Source organism: Heterocephalus glaber, unplaced genomic scaffold, assembly GCF_053883595.1.
Source record: "Heterocephalus glaber isolate CG9 unplaced genomic scaffold, H.glaber_assembly_v1.0 deba00001543, whole genome shotgun sequence".
Taxonomy (NCBI): Eukaryota; Metazoa; Chordata; class Mammalia; order Rodentia; family Bathyergidae; genus Heterocephalus; species Heterocephalus glaber.
In genome coordinates, this window is record NW_028258336.1 from 228,577 (window position 1) to 246,121 (window position 17,545).

Consider the following 17,545-nt stretch of genomic DNA (forward strand, 5'->3'; position numbering starts at 1 on the left):
AGGATACAAAAGACATGATGTATAAAAGAAACAAATTGATAAATGAGATTCCATCAAAATTTAGAACTTTAAATGACATCATTAAAATGAAAAGTAGTCCTTAAACTGACCATATTTACAATGCATATAACCTATGAGCAGAATATATAAAGAATTCTTAGAGCTCATTAATAGACAACCCAATTAAAAAGTAGACATATGAAGATGATAAATAGCCAGTATAGCACAAAGAAAAGTGTACAACTCTAGAATCAGAAAAATACTAATCAGTACAATAACAAGATTGAATTATACACTCACTAGGGAGATGAAGTTAAAAGTTTTAAAAGCCTTGTCATGACTTTTTCTTTTGTTGGATTCTCCCCCTTTGCGTTTAATTTGTCACGCCCAATGGATTCATTCTGCTGGGTTTCCTGGGGTTGTGATCCTCATTGTCTTTTCCTAAGGTATTATCTAAAATTTTTTGGAGTGCCAGTTTGATATTCATGAAGTTCCTGAGGTGCTCTTTCTCATGAAAGTATCTTATTTCTCCATCAATTTTGAAAGATAGTTTTGCAGGGTACATCAATCTGGGTTGGAGGCTGTTTTCCTCTAGGGCTTGAAATACATCACTCCAAGCTCTTCTTGCCTTGAGGATTTGCATTGAGAAGTCTGCTGTGATTCTGATGGGCGTTCCTTTGTATGTGATTTGTTTCTTTTCTCTCACTGCTTGTAGAATTTTGTTCTTCTGCTGGATTTCTGGAATCCTTACTATTATATGCCTATGTGTAGATTTTTTTTTGATCAAGGCTAGCTGGAGTCCTATATGCCGCACTTATCTGTGTGTCTAGTTCTTTTCCCCTCCTTGGGAAGTTTTCTGCCATCACTTCTGTGAACAGTTTTTTTATGTCATCTGCACTCTCTCCTCTTTCTTCATTGACTCCAGTCAGTCTTATGTTATTCTTCTTTGTGTTGTCTAGCAGCTGCTGGATTGATTTCTCATGTTCCTTTACAATTTTAAAGCAATTTTTCTTTTCCTGGTGACTAATTGCAATCTTTTCTTCTATATCTGAAATTCTATCCTCACATTGGTTCATTCTGCTGTGCAGACTTTGATGGAGTTTTTAATCTCCTGGAAATCTGTTTGCATCTGTTTTATGGATTCCATTTGTTTCCTATGTTGGGATTTCATCATGTTCCTCAGATCCTCTATTTTTTTTATCTGTGTCCTCTCTAGATTTATTAATCATGTCTTGCACCATGAGCACAATCTTTGCTTTTATCTGAGTAATTATTTCTGATTTTATTTTTCCCAGATCCTCTTTTGTTGCCAGTTCAGGGAGTCCAGGTAGTTGAGTATCAGATTGTTCCATCTGTTTCCCTTTGGGGTTACTGTAGGTGATCCAGAAGTCTGTTTTTGAGGCTTGCTTACGTGTCTTCTCATTTCTATGGGGGGGTGCTTCTGGTGCCTGCGCAGCTTGGGATGGCGGCAGGGGAACTTCCTTTTGGGTGCTGGGACTGGCTCACCTTCTCTGCCCTAGGAGCTTGGGATGGCAGGGCAGGGGAAGCTTTCTTCCACTTTCTGGGACCGGCTCAGCTTCTCTGCCCTAGGAGCTTGGGATGGTGGCAGGGGAGCTTCCTTCCAGGTGCTGGGACCAGCTCAGCTTCTCTGCCCTAGGAGCTTGGGATGGTGGCTGGGGAGCTTCCTCACTTTTAGGATTTAAAAAAATTATTTTTATTTTTTTTCTTGTACCAGGAATTAAACTCAGGACTTTGCACTTGCCAGGCAGGCATGGTACCACAGAGCTACATCCCTGGCCCTTACTTTTAGGATTTTTGTGTTCCCAGGAATGCCCAAAGTAGGCATTGGATTCCCCTGAAATTGTACAACAGGCTGTCTTCTTCAGCTTAGGAGGCTCTACAGTATTCCATAAATAGGACATTTTCAACTTCTGAAGGGTGGGAAGTCTGAGGTCCTGGGATCGTGGAGTTCTGATTCGGGCCCTCTTCCTGGCTTGCAGATGGCCACCTTCTCCCTGTGCTCTCATCTGGCAGAGAGGGGGAACTCTATAATCTTTTCTCCTTCACATGAGGACACTAATTCTAATCTAGGTCTTCATGCTTGTGACCTCATCCTAACCTGACCCCCTCCTAAAGGTCCTACCTCCACGTACCATTGCATGGAGTTTCCATGTGTGAGTTCAGGGACACAAACATTAAGCCCCTCGCAGAGGTGATGACAAATGACATTGCATTACCTGTTTTAAAGGGAGATCATGATGGCACTAGTTACTGGAACCTGAGAAGCTGGGGTGCCCACTCTGAGGGTATGAGGTAGATGTATCATCTAGTCTCGCCACCAAGTGGGTCACAGGCCCCGTATCATTCACGCCTGCCCCCTTACCAGGCATTTGTTCAGCATGTTAGTTGTTTGTGTGGGCTTCTTGTGGTAGAGTATGTTTTGTTGTGTGCACCTAGAAACACTGCCTGAAGAGGAGGGAGGTGAGAATTTTGAAACCACTAGAGGACGATATAATACAACATAATAATAATTGAGACTTCAGACTTTGCAGATGTCACCAAAATTCAGAGAAGGAAGGGTTGGCCCTGCAGCCGGATGACTGGGGAAGGAAGCTGGTTTTTAGCTGACTACTGTCTGCCATCCTGCTTTCAAGGGAAAAATAGTGGACACAATTCTTCCCAGCACCCACCTTAGAGGCTGGTCATGTAGGCCTTGCCATATGTGGCCTACTTTCTGCCTCTAGCAGTTCTGCTGAATGTTTTTTTCTTTTCAGAAATGCTTACTTTACTCCTTTGCATGGGCTGTGTTTTGAGATTAGGGTTAATATACCTTGATTTTCTGTGGTGGTCGTTCTGAGTAGTTGATAGCTCAGTCTCTGCCCTTCGCTAGTTTCCAATGTGCTGCTCTCATTTGGGCCCCTCTTGCCCTTGTCTCCATCATGATATGATCTGAGTGGAGACTTGAGAACTTCTGTGGTTTTCTTTTGATGTGTCTTTCTATTCAAAAGGGAACCAGAACATTTATCTTCATTTTTGCAAGGCATTAAACTTATTTGGCTGAGTCCTTGGTTATTATAAATTACAACAGCCTTGGTTTGTATCTTCAGTAATTCTTGAAATGAAGGTGTGTACTAAGTAGGCATTAAGTACTGAGTAGTAGGCATCCAGGGAATGCTTGATGAATTTCATGTAGAAAGAGACAGAAAAAAAAAGAAAAAGGACAGAATGGAGCCAGTGGTGGTGGCACATGCCTGTAATCCTAGAACTCTGGAAGGCTGAGACAGGAACAACAACTTTCGGGTCTGAAGCTGCACTGGCCTCTGTACAGCCTCACTGTGTAGCTCATCTGTGTCCCTATGCCTGGCAGAGAGCAGGGCTCCTACTTCTCTGAATCCTACATGCAACTCATCATAATCCCTCAGTACTTGAGGCAACCTGAAGTTGTTTTGACAACAAAACCCTAACACACCCAGACACCTTGGTACACTTCACACTTCGGTAGAGCTTCATGTGCAGTGCATAAGGTAAATCCTTCTTTGTTAGGTGTGAACTGTGAAAAGTTTCTGTATGTTGAAATGAAGCAAGCTGAATCTTAGCTTTTCAAAGAAGCAAAAGTAAAACAAAGGGTGATATTCTTGCTTGAGTCGTTTGATTTCTTTTCAGAGAAATGATCCAAAAACTGTATTTGTGTTGTTTCCCAGAATGTTATTGAAAACACATGGTCAACATTATGAAATATGACATCAGATTATACTTTGCTATGGACTGAATCATGCTCCTCCCATTTATGTTGGAGTCATAACTTTTTTTTTTTTTTGGTACCAGGGATCAAACTCTGGACCTTGCACTTGCGAGGCAGGCAGTGGAACCACTGAGCTAAATCCCCGACCCAGGAGTGGTAACTTTCAATGTGATGGTATTTGGAGATGCTGGGTGATAAGTAGATTTAGATGACGGGACACCCCACTGGACAATCATCTCAGCTACTTGGGAGAGTGAGGCAGGAGAATTGAGAGTCTGAGGTTTGCCTGGGAAAAGCTCAGTGCTTCCTGGGTTCAATCCCCTGTACTAAAGGGAGGGGATGGGGAGAGGGAAGGAGAGGGAGGGGTTGGAGAGGAGAGAGAGAGAGAGAGAGAGAGAGGGAGAAGCTGTCTATAAGCCTTAAAGAATCCTCACCAGAAACTGACAATGCTGACCCCTTGATCTTAACTTCTAGTCTTCAGAGCTGTGAGTAGACCTCTGCTGTCTAAGACTCCCTGTCTGTGGCATGTTGTCATGGCAGCCTGAGCTGATGGAGACACACTTCATGTGATACAACTTCACAGAAGCCTAGTCCACCTGTATGTTGTACAATTTCTTGTCTTTATACATCTGGCCTTGTTTTTACTACGAACACCAGAAGATGAACACAGTAACAGTCACAAATTGGGAACATTTTCATAGGCTCCTGTGAATATATTTTGGAGAGATCTAGGAGTCTTTCTTTAGACAGAACTAGAAACCTAGTTGCCATAATAAGAAACAAATTCTGTAGCGTTTGTTGTGCTGCTTTTGTTTGTTGTTTGTTTTAAATCTCACTGCAAATTTTCTTGAAGCAAGTATACGTTCAACTTGTTGATTTTTAAATTTTTTTATTTTTTGGCCTTAGAAACCAAAACCTTTTGTGCTTTCTTGAACTGGTCTTTTTTCATCTTTAGAAGTGTATCCCTCATCCTGGTGTGAGGTGAGCCACTTCTGCATTTCAAATGCTCAAATCACATCACAGACACTGGTTTGCCACATTTTCAGGATCTCCCAGCAGTTTCATTGCAGCATTCACACACTTGGCTTGAATGGAACTTGCATGCTGAATTTGAATCCACCGTGTTTAAATCTTTGCTTTGTAGAAAACTCCACAATTTGCCTGATAGCAGCAGATTACAAGACCACTACTCCTGCTTTTATAAGCTACTAAAGGGCTTACATATGTGTTATGGATATAATAAGAAATTTAAAATAAACACATCAGAATCTGCACGTCCAAATGCATACTATTCCACTAGAAATTTCCATTTTCTGGTATGGGTTAAGGTGGCTGTTCACTTGCACAAATGATGCTGGAAATGCTGAGAATATTTTTGAAACTATAGAAATGATTTAACTGGAGGATTAATTAGCAAGGTGCTCCCCTTCCCTTTGTGAGGCAAGTAATTCAAAGATGTTTCTGCAAGGGCCAATTCACTGCTCTAAATGTCTTTGTTTTTTCCAGGGAAGAAGAGAAAGAGCAAGTCTAGAAAGTTGGCCTAAGAAGGAGGATAGATGGGATGTGCTGTGAATTCAGATCAAGTTAGTATAGAGGCTATTTCAGGAAAACAAACGAATAAGCAAAAACAAATAAACAAACATCCAGTCAGATATAGGAGATCTGTTCCCCTTAACTGACCAAGGCAGTTAGGACTTGACCTAGACAGAGATGTGAGGATGTCATTACTACTGAAAGTCTGAGGCTGGGGCGTAGCTCTGGACAGAACCTTGCCTACCCTGTGGCAGGCCCTGGGTTCGATCCCCAGCACCACAAAAGAATCTGGTCATGGAGAGAATGATGTTTCTGTTTGTTGCTGGAGCTGTTGTTGTTTTGGACTGTGAGTAAGAGATCCCGCTCCCCCCCACCCTCCACCCCAAAGTAGTTCTTGTCAGCTAGACTAGATCCAACCATAAAACAAGGCAGTCCTGGTTTTGGGGTAAATCACTAGCATTTAGCTACAAAGAATCAGTTGAAAAACCCAGAAGGGCAAGTTATGCCAAGAATAAGTGGATTTGATATTTTATAGATTCCTAATCTAAGGAAGTTTTTCTGGATTTGAGACCTGAATGTAGGAACAGAGTTGCTGGAATTCATGGAGTTGATGAACACACTCCTTGGTGAGCAGCAGGAATCCCCATGGACCTTGAAGGTCTGATGAGGATGGGGGAAGTGCAGAAACTAAGCTGTAGAGCCCTAACAAGTGGAGAAATTTGTCAGAAAGAGCTAGATATTAAGTAATTAGCTTTTTAAAGAGCAAAGAATAAATCTCCATTAGCTGTGGAAGAGGGAGGGGAGCCAGAGACAATCATATTTGAGATACTAGCATAAACTTATGCTGGGAAGAATTTAAAAAATTTTGTTTGTATTTATTACTATTAGTTTTTAAATCAAGGGGAACACTCTGGGAGCCCTGAGATATAGGTACGCAGAATGAGGCAGAATGTCTGGAATGTGAAGGAGCTGTAGCTTTGACATCCAATTTATTTTGCTGTCTAAGAATTAGAAAATAAACTGGGTGTGGTGGTGCAGCACTCTGGGAGGCTGAGGCAGGAGGCTCTCAAGTTCACCCAGCCTTGGAACTTGGTGACTTAGTGAAACTCTGCCTCCAAATTAAAAAGGGGTTGGGGGTGGCTGGGGATGTAGTGAAAAAATACATGGAAGTTAAGCTGTACAGCTGAGCTATGCATAAGGTAGGTGGCTGGAACCGAGAAGAATGCCAAACTAAAGCACACAATGACTCCTGCATCACTAGAACTTCAATACCTAGGTTTTTCTGAATTTACAGAATTATATTTCTGCTTTTTTAAAAATTAGAAACATTTTAGTAACTTTAGTTATATACATTGAACATAGCCCAGGACCAGTAGTGGCAAACCTATGGCACGAGTGCTGCAGTGGGGTGTTTGTATCATTAACAGCTCTAAAAGATTTGGCCATCACTGCGCAGGACACTCAGGTGAGAGGAGCAGTTTATGGAATCTTATTTTAAACTGCAGTGCCACCTAAGAGACCATCATGGGAATTACATCCAGAAATTACCTAAACCGCTGAAGTCCTGGCTCGCAATGATAGAAGGACAAACCCTAGAATGTTAGGATTTCAGAAGTGGCAGGACTTTTTATACCCAAAGATGGAATCACTTATTACATATTTGATTGGTGGTTGTCTAATTCTGTTCAGTAAATGGAGACACAGCCCCACTCAGAAACTCACTCTAGTGTAGCAATTCCCCCTTATTTGCCCCGACCCCAAATGGATGCCTGAAAGTACCATATCCACTCTATTTTATGTTTCACACACACACACACACACACACACACACACACCCACACACCCACACACAGACATAGCACTTTTCCTGTCTTAATTAAGTCCTTGTCATGGATCATGCTTGTGACTATTGCAGTTTGAGGTATAACAGCCAAACCAGCATGAATTTCTTTTTCCTTCTTCACAGTTTCACAGAGAGCAGATTCAGTCTTACTGTAGACCTCAGCAACCGCATTTTTTTCTTTCCTTATTAAGTCAGGAACTTTCACTTTTTCACCTGTGGGCTGGTGGGAAATGTCCTTTCTAGTGGCTGAGGACTTACAGGAACAAACTGACAAAGACAGATGAAGTAGGAGGAAGGACTCTTCCAGCTCTGCCGGTTGTTACCTTCTTTAATTTAGAATAATCATGCCTGAGTGGGATGGCGCATGTCTGTTATCCCAGCATTTAGGAGGCTGAGGCAGGAGAATCACTGTGAGGTGGAGGCCAGTTTAGACTAGTGAGTTCAAGGCTAACCTGAACTATGTAGCAAGACCCTATGAAAAAAAAATTGCATAGGGCTTAGTGGTAGAGGTCCTGGGTTTGATCCCCAGCCCCTCCCTGCAAGCATTGCTACCCTTGTGCTCTGGGACCATTATTAAGTACAATAGAGGTCAGTTGAACACAAGCACTGCCACATTATGACAGTTGATCTGATAACCTAGCTGGCCTAGTGACCATGGGGCAGTATTGTGGACAGGAGGGCCTGCTAGACAAAGGGATGATCCGCTTCCCATGTGGGATGGAACAAGATGGTTTGAGATTTTGTCTTACGACTGTAAACACTATGTAACTGAAAGCTCATGAGTTGTTTATTTCTGGAATTTGACATTTGACCACAAGTGACTGCAGGAAACTGAAACCTCGGAAAGTGAAAAAGTGACCAAGGGCCACTGTGTAATGCCCCCCCCTTCCTCTGTCCGACTGGCTCCCCCAGCCCTTCTGTAGCACCTGGGCCTGATGCTGGGTTCTGCCCAACAGGTATCAGGTACTTTCCATCTTTCATGATATTGCTCACTTCCCCCAGTCTCTGCTTCTTGCATTCTCATTCCTTCTACAGATTTATACTTTTTTTTCTTTAAAAACGTTCATTGGTTGTCATTTTTTAAAAATAGTTCAGGCTGGCCTTGAACTATGTAGCCCAGGGTGACCTCAAACTTGCAGCTATCCTCCATGGTAGGTTTTTGGAAGACAGAGAAATGCAAGCAAGAAATCAACTTCACCATATTTAATTGGAAGCCTGGTCCTGTGTTTCTGATTCCATTCTTATGGATGAAAGAAATGTTCATGCAGGGAGTTTACATTTATTTCAATTAAAAAAATTTTTTTTGGTACCAGGGATTGAACTTGGGACCTTGCGCTTGTGAGGCAGGTGCCAGAACCACTGAGCTAAATCCCTGGCCCTCAATTAAAATTTTTATTATTAAGTTTGGCTTACCGTTATAGCCTTTGGGTCTTCACTGTGCTATTCAGTGAATTGGTTCCCTTTCTCAGCCATGAAAGAAGTGCACACCTGAGCCAGCTGTACCCTCAGTTACTCAATGAGCTGGACAAGGTTGAAGACAGAATCAGGTGGCACTAGAGGACCTGTCTCATAATTAGCATCTATCTCTGTGATCATTTGGACCATGTTCCTTTGTCTTGTTCACAGTACTGAAATGGAGAGCAAAATGCTTTCCCTGACTTGTCAGCTTGGCAGGGTTTGGCTATATAGAAAACTACTGTTGATCACTCCTATTTATTCTTCCTGAATCTTGAGCATGATTAAGTGTTCCTCTTTGTTTTTTTTTTTTTAATTTTTGAGACAAGGTCTCTCTATGTAGTTCATGCTGGCCTTGAACTCATTATGTAGCCTAGGTTGGCCTCAGACTCATAGTGATCCTCCTGCCTCAGCCTCCTGAGTGCTGGAACTACAGGTGTGCACCGCCATGCCTGTCTCGGCCTGTGTTTAGTGAGGTTTGAGAGCCTCTCTGAGCACTGCACTGTTCATTCATGTCCCAGGATTCTTTGGAGGTAACAGACAGCAGCTCATTTTATCACCAGTGTCTTTTGGTAGCAGGCTGGGGTGTCATGGGCCAGGAAGTTTGCACCGATGTAGTGAACCCAAGTGCTTTCTCATAATCCTTCTACCAGTTTGGATTTATAGTCTCTCTTCTGAATGTTGTTCTACCATTTTCTATCCAGTGATCCTTCTCCTTGGCAGAGATGAAATTCAGGAGATGAAGTACTCCATGAACTATATGTCTGTTCATATTATCAAGCTTTCCTTTTCTTGTTCTCAGTACTCTTGTATAATTTCAAAATATCCTTTAAGTTGTCCTTAACATTTTAAAGTGTATAGTAGAGCATGTGGGTTTACAAGAAGTCAGCAGTTATTCTTTATCAAATGGCTTTATAGTGGGCTGGAATATTGTAGCATACACTTTGTAGAGTTCCTGGCTTAGAATCTCAAGGTTTATACTTAAATTCAGGAAGAAAGAAAAATGTCTCACAATTCTTCATGGCCTCATTATCTGCCTTCCTAAGTGTGGGATGGGATCTGACCTTACCTGGCTGGGCGAGGATGTTGGGAGTTTTCAGTCCATGTGTCCAGATCCATCCTCCAGGTCTCTCTTCAGACTCATGGTCCCCAGGGAGCCATCTGCTTGGGTTACAGCAAAGGCACTGGGGCCTGTGGCTTTCTGCAGACCTGGGGGGGAGGGAGAGGGGAAGCTGGGGTCAGGACATTCATTTCCTCAGTGGAATGTCACTGCTCGTGACTAGGTGGCCCAGGCCGCAGTCCTCTCTGTCTTTCCATCCTCTTTTCCCTTTGGGGATGCTGCTGCTACTCTGCCACTGGTTCCTCCAAGCCAGTGGTGCTGAACCTATGGCACGCACGCCACAGCTGGCTGTTTGTTATCACTGTAAGTTCTAGAAGGTTCACCATCACTGCCCTAAGCCCACCTCCCCTTTGTATGTATAGATCCCTGTAAATAAAATCTCTTCAACATTTCCTGTTTCATGTGCACCATCTGTTTTTGTTCTTTGGGGTAGGAGGCCTTGACAGCTACAGAAATTTAGGGAATGTTCTATTGGGTCATTTGAGTGGACACTTTAGGAACTGAGCTTTTGTATAACTTTTGGGTAGAAAATATAGAAAAAGGTAGAAGCAATCAAAGGTAGAAATTATTTCAGTTTTTGATAGAATATCAAGTGAGTTTTTTCTTACAAGAATGCCTGTAGAAGGTGGGTGTGGTGGCACATGCTTGTAATCTCACCTACTAGGGAGGCTGAGGCAGGATGATCACAGGGTCTTGCCTAAAAGTAAAAAAAATAAAAAAGAGAAAAGGGCTGAGAATGTAGATCAGTGGTAGAATTGTTGTCTAGCACACTTGAGGCCGTGGGCTCAATCCTCGATCTCCTCCAACTCTGCCTGTGTAACTGAATGTTATAGTAGAGAAGGGGTTACTGATACTGTGGTTCCCACACTATTGAATAAAACACTGTGCTCAGATATATTAATAAAGCAAGGGGCCGGGGATGTAGCTCAGTGGTTCCGCGCTGCCTGCCTCGTAAGCGCAACGTTCTGAGTTTGATCCCTGGTACCAAAAAAAAAAAAAAAAAAAAAAGCGAATAGTGGGCTGGGGACTTAGCTCAGTGGCATCGCACCTGCCTCACAAGTGCAAGGTCGTAAGTTCAATCCCCGTTACAAAAAAACCAAAAAACAAAAAGTGAATAGTTTCTAGACTATATAAGGGACTCCTACAAATGAATGTAAAACAGAAAAAAAAATGCAGAAAAATGGGCAAAAGGTATAAATAGACAAGACACAGATGGAAAAATACGTGAAAAGATGCTGAACCTCACTAGTAATCTGGAAAATGCAAACTAAAATGCAACATAGCACTTCATATTCATCAGAATGGCAAAAATAAAGCCATATAATAGTCTGTGGCAGTGGGTGTGAGTGTAAATTGGCACAACCACTTTGGAAAATAATTCAGCAATATTTTCTAAAGTTAAAAGTAAGCATACTATAGGATTTAACAACTCTATTTCTAGGTATCCATTGGTCTAGGGAAATTTTTGCATGTGAGCACCAGGAGACATACAAAGATACATATTACAGCTTTGTTTGCAAAATAGGAAAGTTGGAAATGAACTAATTGTCCATCAAAGGGGGATGTATAAATAATGAGAGTATGTTCATATGATGGAATGATGCAGAGTGGTTAAAATGAGAGAACTAGAGCAATAAACATTGGGAAAGAACACTTTTTTCAGTACTGGGGATTGAACCCAGGGCCTTCACACTGAGCTGTATCTCCAGACCTTTTTAAATTTCTCTTTTCATTTTGTTTTGTTTTTTGAGATAGGGTCTTGCTATGTAGTTCAGGCTGACGTTGAACTCATTGTGTAGCCCAGGGTGGCCTCGAATTCACAGTGATCCTCTTGCCTCAGCCTCCTGAGTGCTGGGAGTACAGGCGTGTGCCACCACACCTGGCGCCTTAAATATTTTTATTTTGAGACAAGATCTTGATAAGTGGTCAAGTTGTCTGGGCAAGGCTCAAATTTGTGATTTTCCTGCCTTAGCCTCCCAGGGAGCTAGGAACAGTGAGTTTTTTTTTTTAAAAAAGATGTATTAGAAAACTGGATACTACAATTTTTCTAATTATGAGTAAAAAACACACAAACAAGAATATTTGTTGTTTACAGTTGTGTATACATGGAAGAAAACACAGACTGACAGACTAAGCCTAATTTTTGATAGCAAGTAGTTCTCCCTGGGGCAGGAGGAAACTGAGACAGGTTCCCCTCACCCTCATCCCTCTCCTCTCTCTCCTCCCCTGTCCCCTCTCCCTCCTTTCCCTCCCCTTCCTCTCCTGCAGTGCTTTGGATGAGAAACAGGGCCTCACACATGCTAGGCAAGTGCTCTACCACTGAGCCCCAGCCCCAGCCCCATGTCTTGCATCTTCTATTTAATAAGAATAGATTTCCCACATGTCAAATAGGCAGTGTAATTCTTTAATGCACATTTGAAACCCCACCCTTTCTTCTGCTGACTTAAGGTGCCCTATTCCCTGTCCCTTAACCCATCCCATTCTGTTTTGGGGATATAGCCCTGCTGCATGCTGCACTGGCACTGAAAATATGTGATTTGTTCAAATCTTCAATGTGACTAGTGGCATTGGTTCTGAGATTGAGAAGGCAAAAATGATTTATTCTGCAGTAAGACATTCTTTAAAGCCAGGGACATGAAGAGTCTTTGCAAACTTCTTTCCCAATTGCCTGGGTAGTTACACACAAGCCTTTGGAAATGAGGAAGGAAAGGGAGAACTCTTCCAGAAACTGAGGCAGAGCAGAATCTTGCCCCTTGAGCCTCGGCACACTCTCCTGCAGTGGATTTCACCGAGTAACTCAGTTATTTCCTGTCAGTTTAACTTCTCCAAGATTTTGTTTGACAGTAACCAATTCCCGTTTTAATTCTCAGAAATGGGAGGATCATGCAACACTGATCTTCCTCTTCACTACCCTGTCATCATCTCCTTGGAGCTCCTGAAACAATGCACATGCCGGCTGTGGACAGAAACGGAAATCAGGATGGGGCTGGGCTTTCCCCAGTGGCCCTTCCAACCCAGTCCTTTGATCTCTTTGTCCTGCCAATGCTCATGAATCTATTATTTGACTTTCCTAGTGTATCCTTCTTTATGAGTGACATTTCCTAATCCCCCCTCCCACCCCACGTTGTGTTCTATCCCTTGCGGTGTTCCAAAGAGAGGCTGCATGGCTGACAATTACTGGGCTGAGGGCCAAGGGAAGAAGAGGCCGTGTCCCCAGAGTTAAGTAGCCTTTTCCCACCTCTGGGCTGGGGTACATTTTCAAAAGGACAAGCATCTCTCTTATTTTCCTTTTGGACTTGAAGATCACTCTCTTGAGATAAGCAAGAATGGTTCCTTCCTTGCTTGCCAAGTTCCTGATTCTGCCTGATTTCTTGTAAGTGACAGTGTTTATTAACAGAACTCTGCATCTTAGAATTGAAAGGCACATTTTGCCCAGCTTTTTGATTTTGAAGATCACGAAGGCCCAGAGACATTAGGAGATGTCCCCAGTGGCAGCAGTATCATTTTGTAGGACACAGCTCACAAACACCAATGCCTTCATCTTGCAGCAGAGGAAAGGGATGACCAGGGCAATGAGGAGCTGGCCCAGGGCAGCACCAGGACTCCTGTGACAGGCTCCACAGACCCTCTGGGCATGGAGGGCACTTGGCAGACAGCTAGTCTGCTGTCCAGAGCAGCACTTTGCTTCTCTACCTACCCTCATGGTCTAAGTACTACTGCAGGAGCATAGACACGAACAGGTTAAATTCTTTCTATTTGCTATTTACTGATAAAGCACATAGTAGAAGATTCAAAAGTAATGAAACAGCATACATGCTTCTGCCCTATCAGCAGCCACGCAGTGCTGGTCTCCAAAGTCTGTGTGTCCTTTGAAAATAGGGAAGAATGAGAAAAGTCAACACACACATTTCTTTTTTTTTAAATCAACCACAGAATTACAGGAAGATTTACTCATAAAGTACAAAGAAAAGTAATAAATACATGAAAAACTTACAAGATTATTTACAAAAACCAGAAACTAAATGTGGATTTAATTGAGATTTTAACATAGCCACATTTTGGAGGTGGAATAAGGCAATGGGGGCAGTATGATGGGTTCAAAAATCTTCTCCTATCATTTTATCAGTTGACAGAAATTTAGGCATTTTGTTGCAGTGCATATATATATAAAACAGCAATGGAAAGTAGTTGCTTCTGGAAACAGAATTTGGTATTACAAGCAAAGTAGATAGGTATTTCCCGTTTGGCTTTAAGCCTTTTAGACCTACTTTATACTTTATGTATATGTTTCCTCTTTTCTTTTTTTTTTTTTTTTGAGGCAGGGTTTTGCTTTGTAATTCAGGCTGGCCTTGAACTCTATGTGTAGGCCAAGCTGGCCTGGAATTCACAGCACCCTCCTTTCTCAGCCTCCCAGTGCTGGGATTACAGGTGTGCGCCCCCACGCTGGCTATTTTATGGATATTTGTAATTTACATACATGTAGACTGGGAGAAAGCTGAAAGAAGATGATCGAGTACCCATATTTAAAGACAACATCTTTTTGAAGTTTATTAACAGTACTATTAAACCCCTTATTTTTTCAGTTCATATGAAGTTTTTGTTTTAAAGATTGAATTTATTTCAGAAGTACTTATAAACCAGTGAGACATGACTAAAGCATTTACAGTAAAGTTTTCAAGTTTTAATACCTACCTTTTATGGGATAAAAATAGCATTACCATTGTAGTATTTGTTTTGTTATTAAAATTAGTTCTTTTCAAGTTTGATTATTATTAACAAGTCCTCAGTTTTAGTACAGGCAGGGTATCCCTTATCCCAAATACTTGGGACCAGCCAGGTGCAGTGGTACTCTCCTTCTAATCCCAGCACTTTGTAGGCTGAAGCAGGAGGATTGCCTTAAATTTGAGGTTAGCCTGGGTTACTACATAGCAAGTTCAAGGCCAGCCTGAACTGCATAGGAAGAACTGCATGCCTGTCTCATAAAACCAAACAAACCAAACAAACACAAAGATTGGTACCAGAAGTATTTTGGAATATGTACATATACAGAACGTGATATGTTTTGGATGGAACCTCAGTCTAAGCATGAATTTCACTTATGCTTCATAAATGCCTTCCGTACATAACCTGAAGTCAATTGGATACAGTGGTTTTCATGTTGCCTGTGAATCATAGTTGCATGGTGTGGTATTTTCCACTTGAGCATTCTGGATTTTTGGATTAGAGATGTTAAGTCTATAGCATGCCAAAGCAAGGTAGAAATATGATCTTTTTTCTATATGGGGAATTGAATCCAAGGCCTTCACACTGAGCTATATCCTCAGTGCAACTGTTAAAATTATCTCTTATTTTGAGGCAGGGTCTGGCTCACTAGCTAAGTTGCCCAGGCTGGGCTTAAACCTGCAGTCCTCCTGCCTCAGCCTCCCAGAGTGCTGGGATTACAGGAGTATGTCACCACAACTATCTCAAAACATGATAATTTAAAAAAATTATTTTTCATCTTCTAAGTGCTGTTTTATGGTAAACAATTACTATTTGGTCCTAAGTGTTCTTACATGCAAATAATTTGTACTACAGATGGTTTTCATTTTCCTGACATTTACATTATACAACTCTAATCACTAAATTCTTCCTCATCACTGAAGTGTGTGCTCTTCCTTATCCTCAGGTGCAGTGAATCCTCTGATGAGGATGTGGGCTCCGTGAATCGTCTGAGGCCCCTCAGGGCCTCCTGCACTGGGTTTCCATTCGTTCTGTTCTTCAATCTTGGCTTGCTGGGAGGCGATGGCTTGGCTGAGACTGTCGAGAGCGGGGTCTTCCCCTTCGTCTTCACTTTCTGCTGCGTCCTCAATTTCTTCCGGTTTGGCAGTTTTCTTTTTCTTCTTCTTTGTTCTCTGGAGGCTCACGTTCTCTGAGCATGGTTTTCGGACAGGCGTAACTTAAGTGTCCACTTTCCCCACATTCATAACACTTCTATTTATCAAAGCAGTTTCGCCTTCGGATGAATTCAGCTGCTCTCCCATTGTCAATAGCAATGCTTGCCTTTATTATTCTACCAAACAACTGTTTGTTATTTATGGCTCTGGTGCAGTTTTGTGCAGAGTCTTTATCCAAAAATAATATAAATGCAACCCCTTTACTCTTCCTCGTATCTTTGTCTTTCATTATAATAACCTTTACAACTTCGCCATACTTGGAAAATATCCGGTATAAGTCGTTGTTTGTCAGGGAGAAGGGCAAGTTGGACACATATGGTGTGCTCTTACTTGGAGCCAAGCCACCACTCATTTCTTCAGGGACGGCGGACCCGACGCAGCGGGGCTTCAACCCCGACTGATTCCTTGTCCCTGCAGCGGCCTGGACATCCCACGCCCGGGGGGCCTGCGGGTGGGGTGGGGGTGGGCGCAGAGCGGTGCCAGCAGCAGCGGAGGGGCCCTGCGAGGCTCCCTTCGGTCGGTCGGGCTGCAGTGGCGGACTCGCACAAGCACTTCTAATACAGATGGAAGCATATTCTGCCTGCTTTCTAGTTTGTCTTTTTTTGGTACTGGGGATCAAACTCAGGACCTTGCACTTGCCAGGCAGGTGCTGTGCTGCTCAGCTACATCCCTGGCCCTATTTTACTTTTTAAAACATTTTATATATTTTATACATCAACCCTTACCAGTACACAGAGAACTGCCTCTTTTTTTTTTTTTTTTTGAGATAAGGCTTCAATATGTAGTTTTGGCTGGCCTTGAACCCACTATGTATCTTAGGCTGGACTTAAACTCACAGAGATCCTCCTGCCTCAGCCTCCCAAATGCAGAGATTACAGGTATGTGCCACCACACCTGGTTGCCACCTTCTTTTTAGGGGCTGCAAATATTACATTGAATGGAGGTGCTATGACTGAGTTATCTGGCTCTCTTGATAACATCAAGATGGTCAGATTCCTAGGCTTTTAGTGTGAGGGACACTGTACATGTGTGTTTGTATGTGCCAGGATACCTACCAGGGTTTGAAAACTACAGCCTGTGGGCCCAAATCAAGTTGCCATGAAATAAAAAGTTTTACTGTAACACAGGTGTGCCTAATTATGTCTATGGTGGCTTCTCACTACAATGAATTGAGTAGTTGTGACAGTGTTGTTTTGCATTAGAAGTCCCAAATATTTACTATGTGGTCCTTTAAAGAAAAAGAATAAGTCCCTATGAGGGGAACTGCAGAGTCAAAGGTTTTGCATTTCACACTTGATCTCGATGACCAAATTCTCTTAGAGGACATGGGATCATTTCTTCTCCCACTAGCAGTATGTGTTCACATGTTTTTACCAACACAGTTCATTGAACATTTTATCTTTTGAGGTGGAATCTATTTTGCATCGCTCTGATTTTTTTGATACTGGGATTGAACCTTTGCTTTGAGCCACATCCTAAACCATTAAAAAAAAAAGTTTTGCTGCCCGAGGATTTAGCTCAGTGGTTTTGCCACCTGCTGCCTAAGCGCAAGGACCCGAGTTCGATCCCTGGTACCAAAAAAAATGAAAAGTTTTTATTTTGAGACAGGGTCTTGCTAAGTTGCTAAGTTGTGAATTTTCTCCTCCTACCTTAGCCTCAGAGTATTAGGATTACAGGTGTGTACTGGCTTCTTTCTCTGATTTTGAATGAAGTTAATTATCTTTTTGTGGTTGAAGAGGGTGGAGCCTGTGAGGAAAAGAGAAACAGAAGTTCAATGTGTTGTCAGTCTGAGCTCCTCGGTGCAAACAACAGAACTTGCCCCACCAGTGAGTTCTGCAGAGACCATACTGCAGCCTGGCATCCCCAGCTCTGTTGGTCAGTGTCTTCCATCCGGCTATTAGCACCTGCTTCCTTAT

At 42.4% G+C, this 17,545-nt stretch overlaps 1 protein-coding gene across 13 annotated transcripts in view; it reads left to right on the plus strand.

Moving 5' to 3' along the window:
• Nucleotides 1-17,545, plus strand: part of LOC110345474 (uncharacterized) — a 793,246-nt gene that overhangs the window by 22,505 nt on the left and 753,196 nt on the right. For 2 of the 13 annotated variants that reach the window (XR_015442343.1, XM_087189512.1), the window contains exon 3: nt 15,362-15,837. The exons of the other annotated variants lie outside the window; for them this stretch is intronic. Coding sequence is in view for 1 of the 2 variants with exons in the window: in XM_087189512.1 (XP_087045638.1) it covers nt 15,362-15,608 (247 nt within the window). In the remaining variant the exon portion in view is untranslated. Of the gene's footprint in view, nt 1-15,361; nt 15,838-17,545 lie in introns of those variants that run through there. 13 annotated transcript variants of the gene reach the window in all.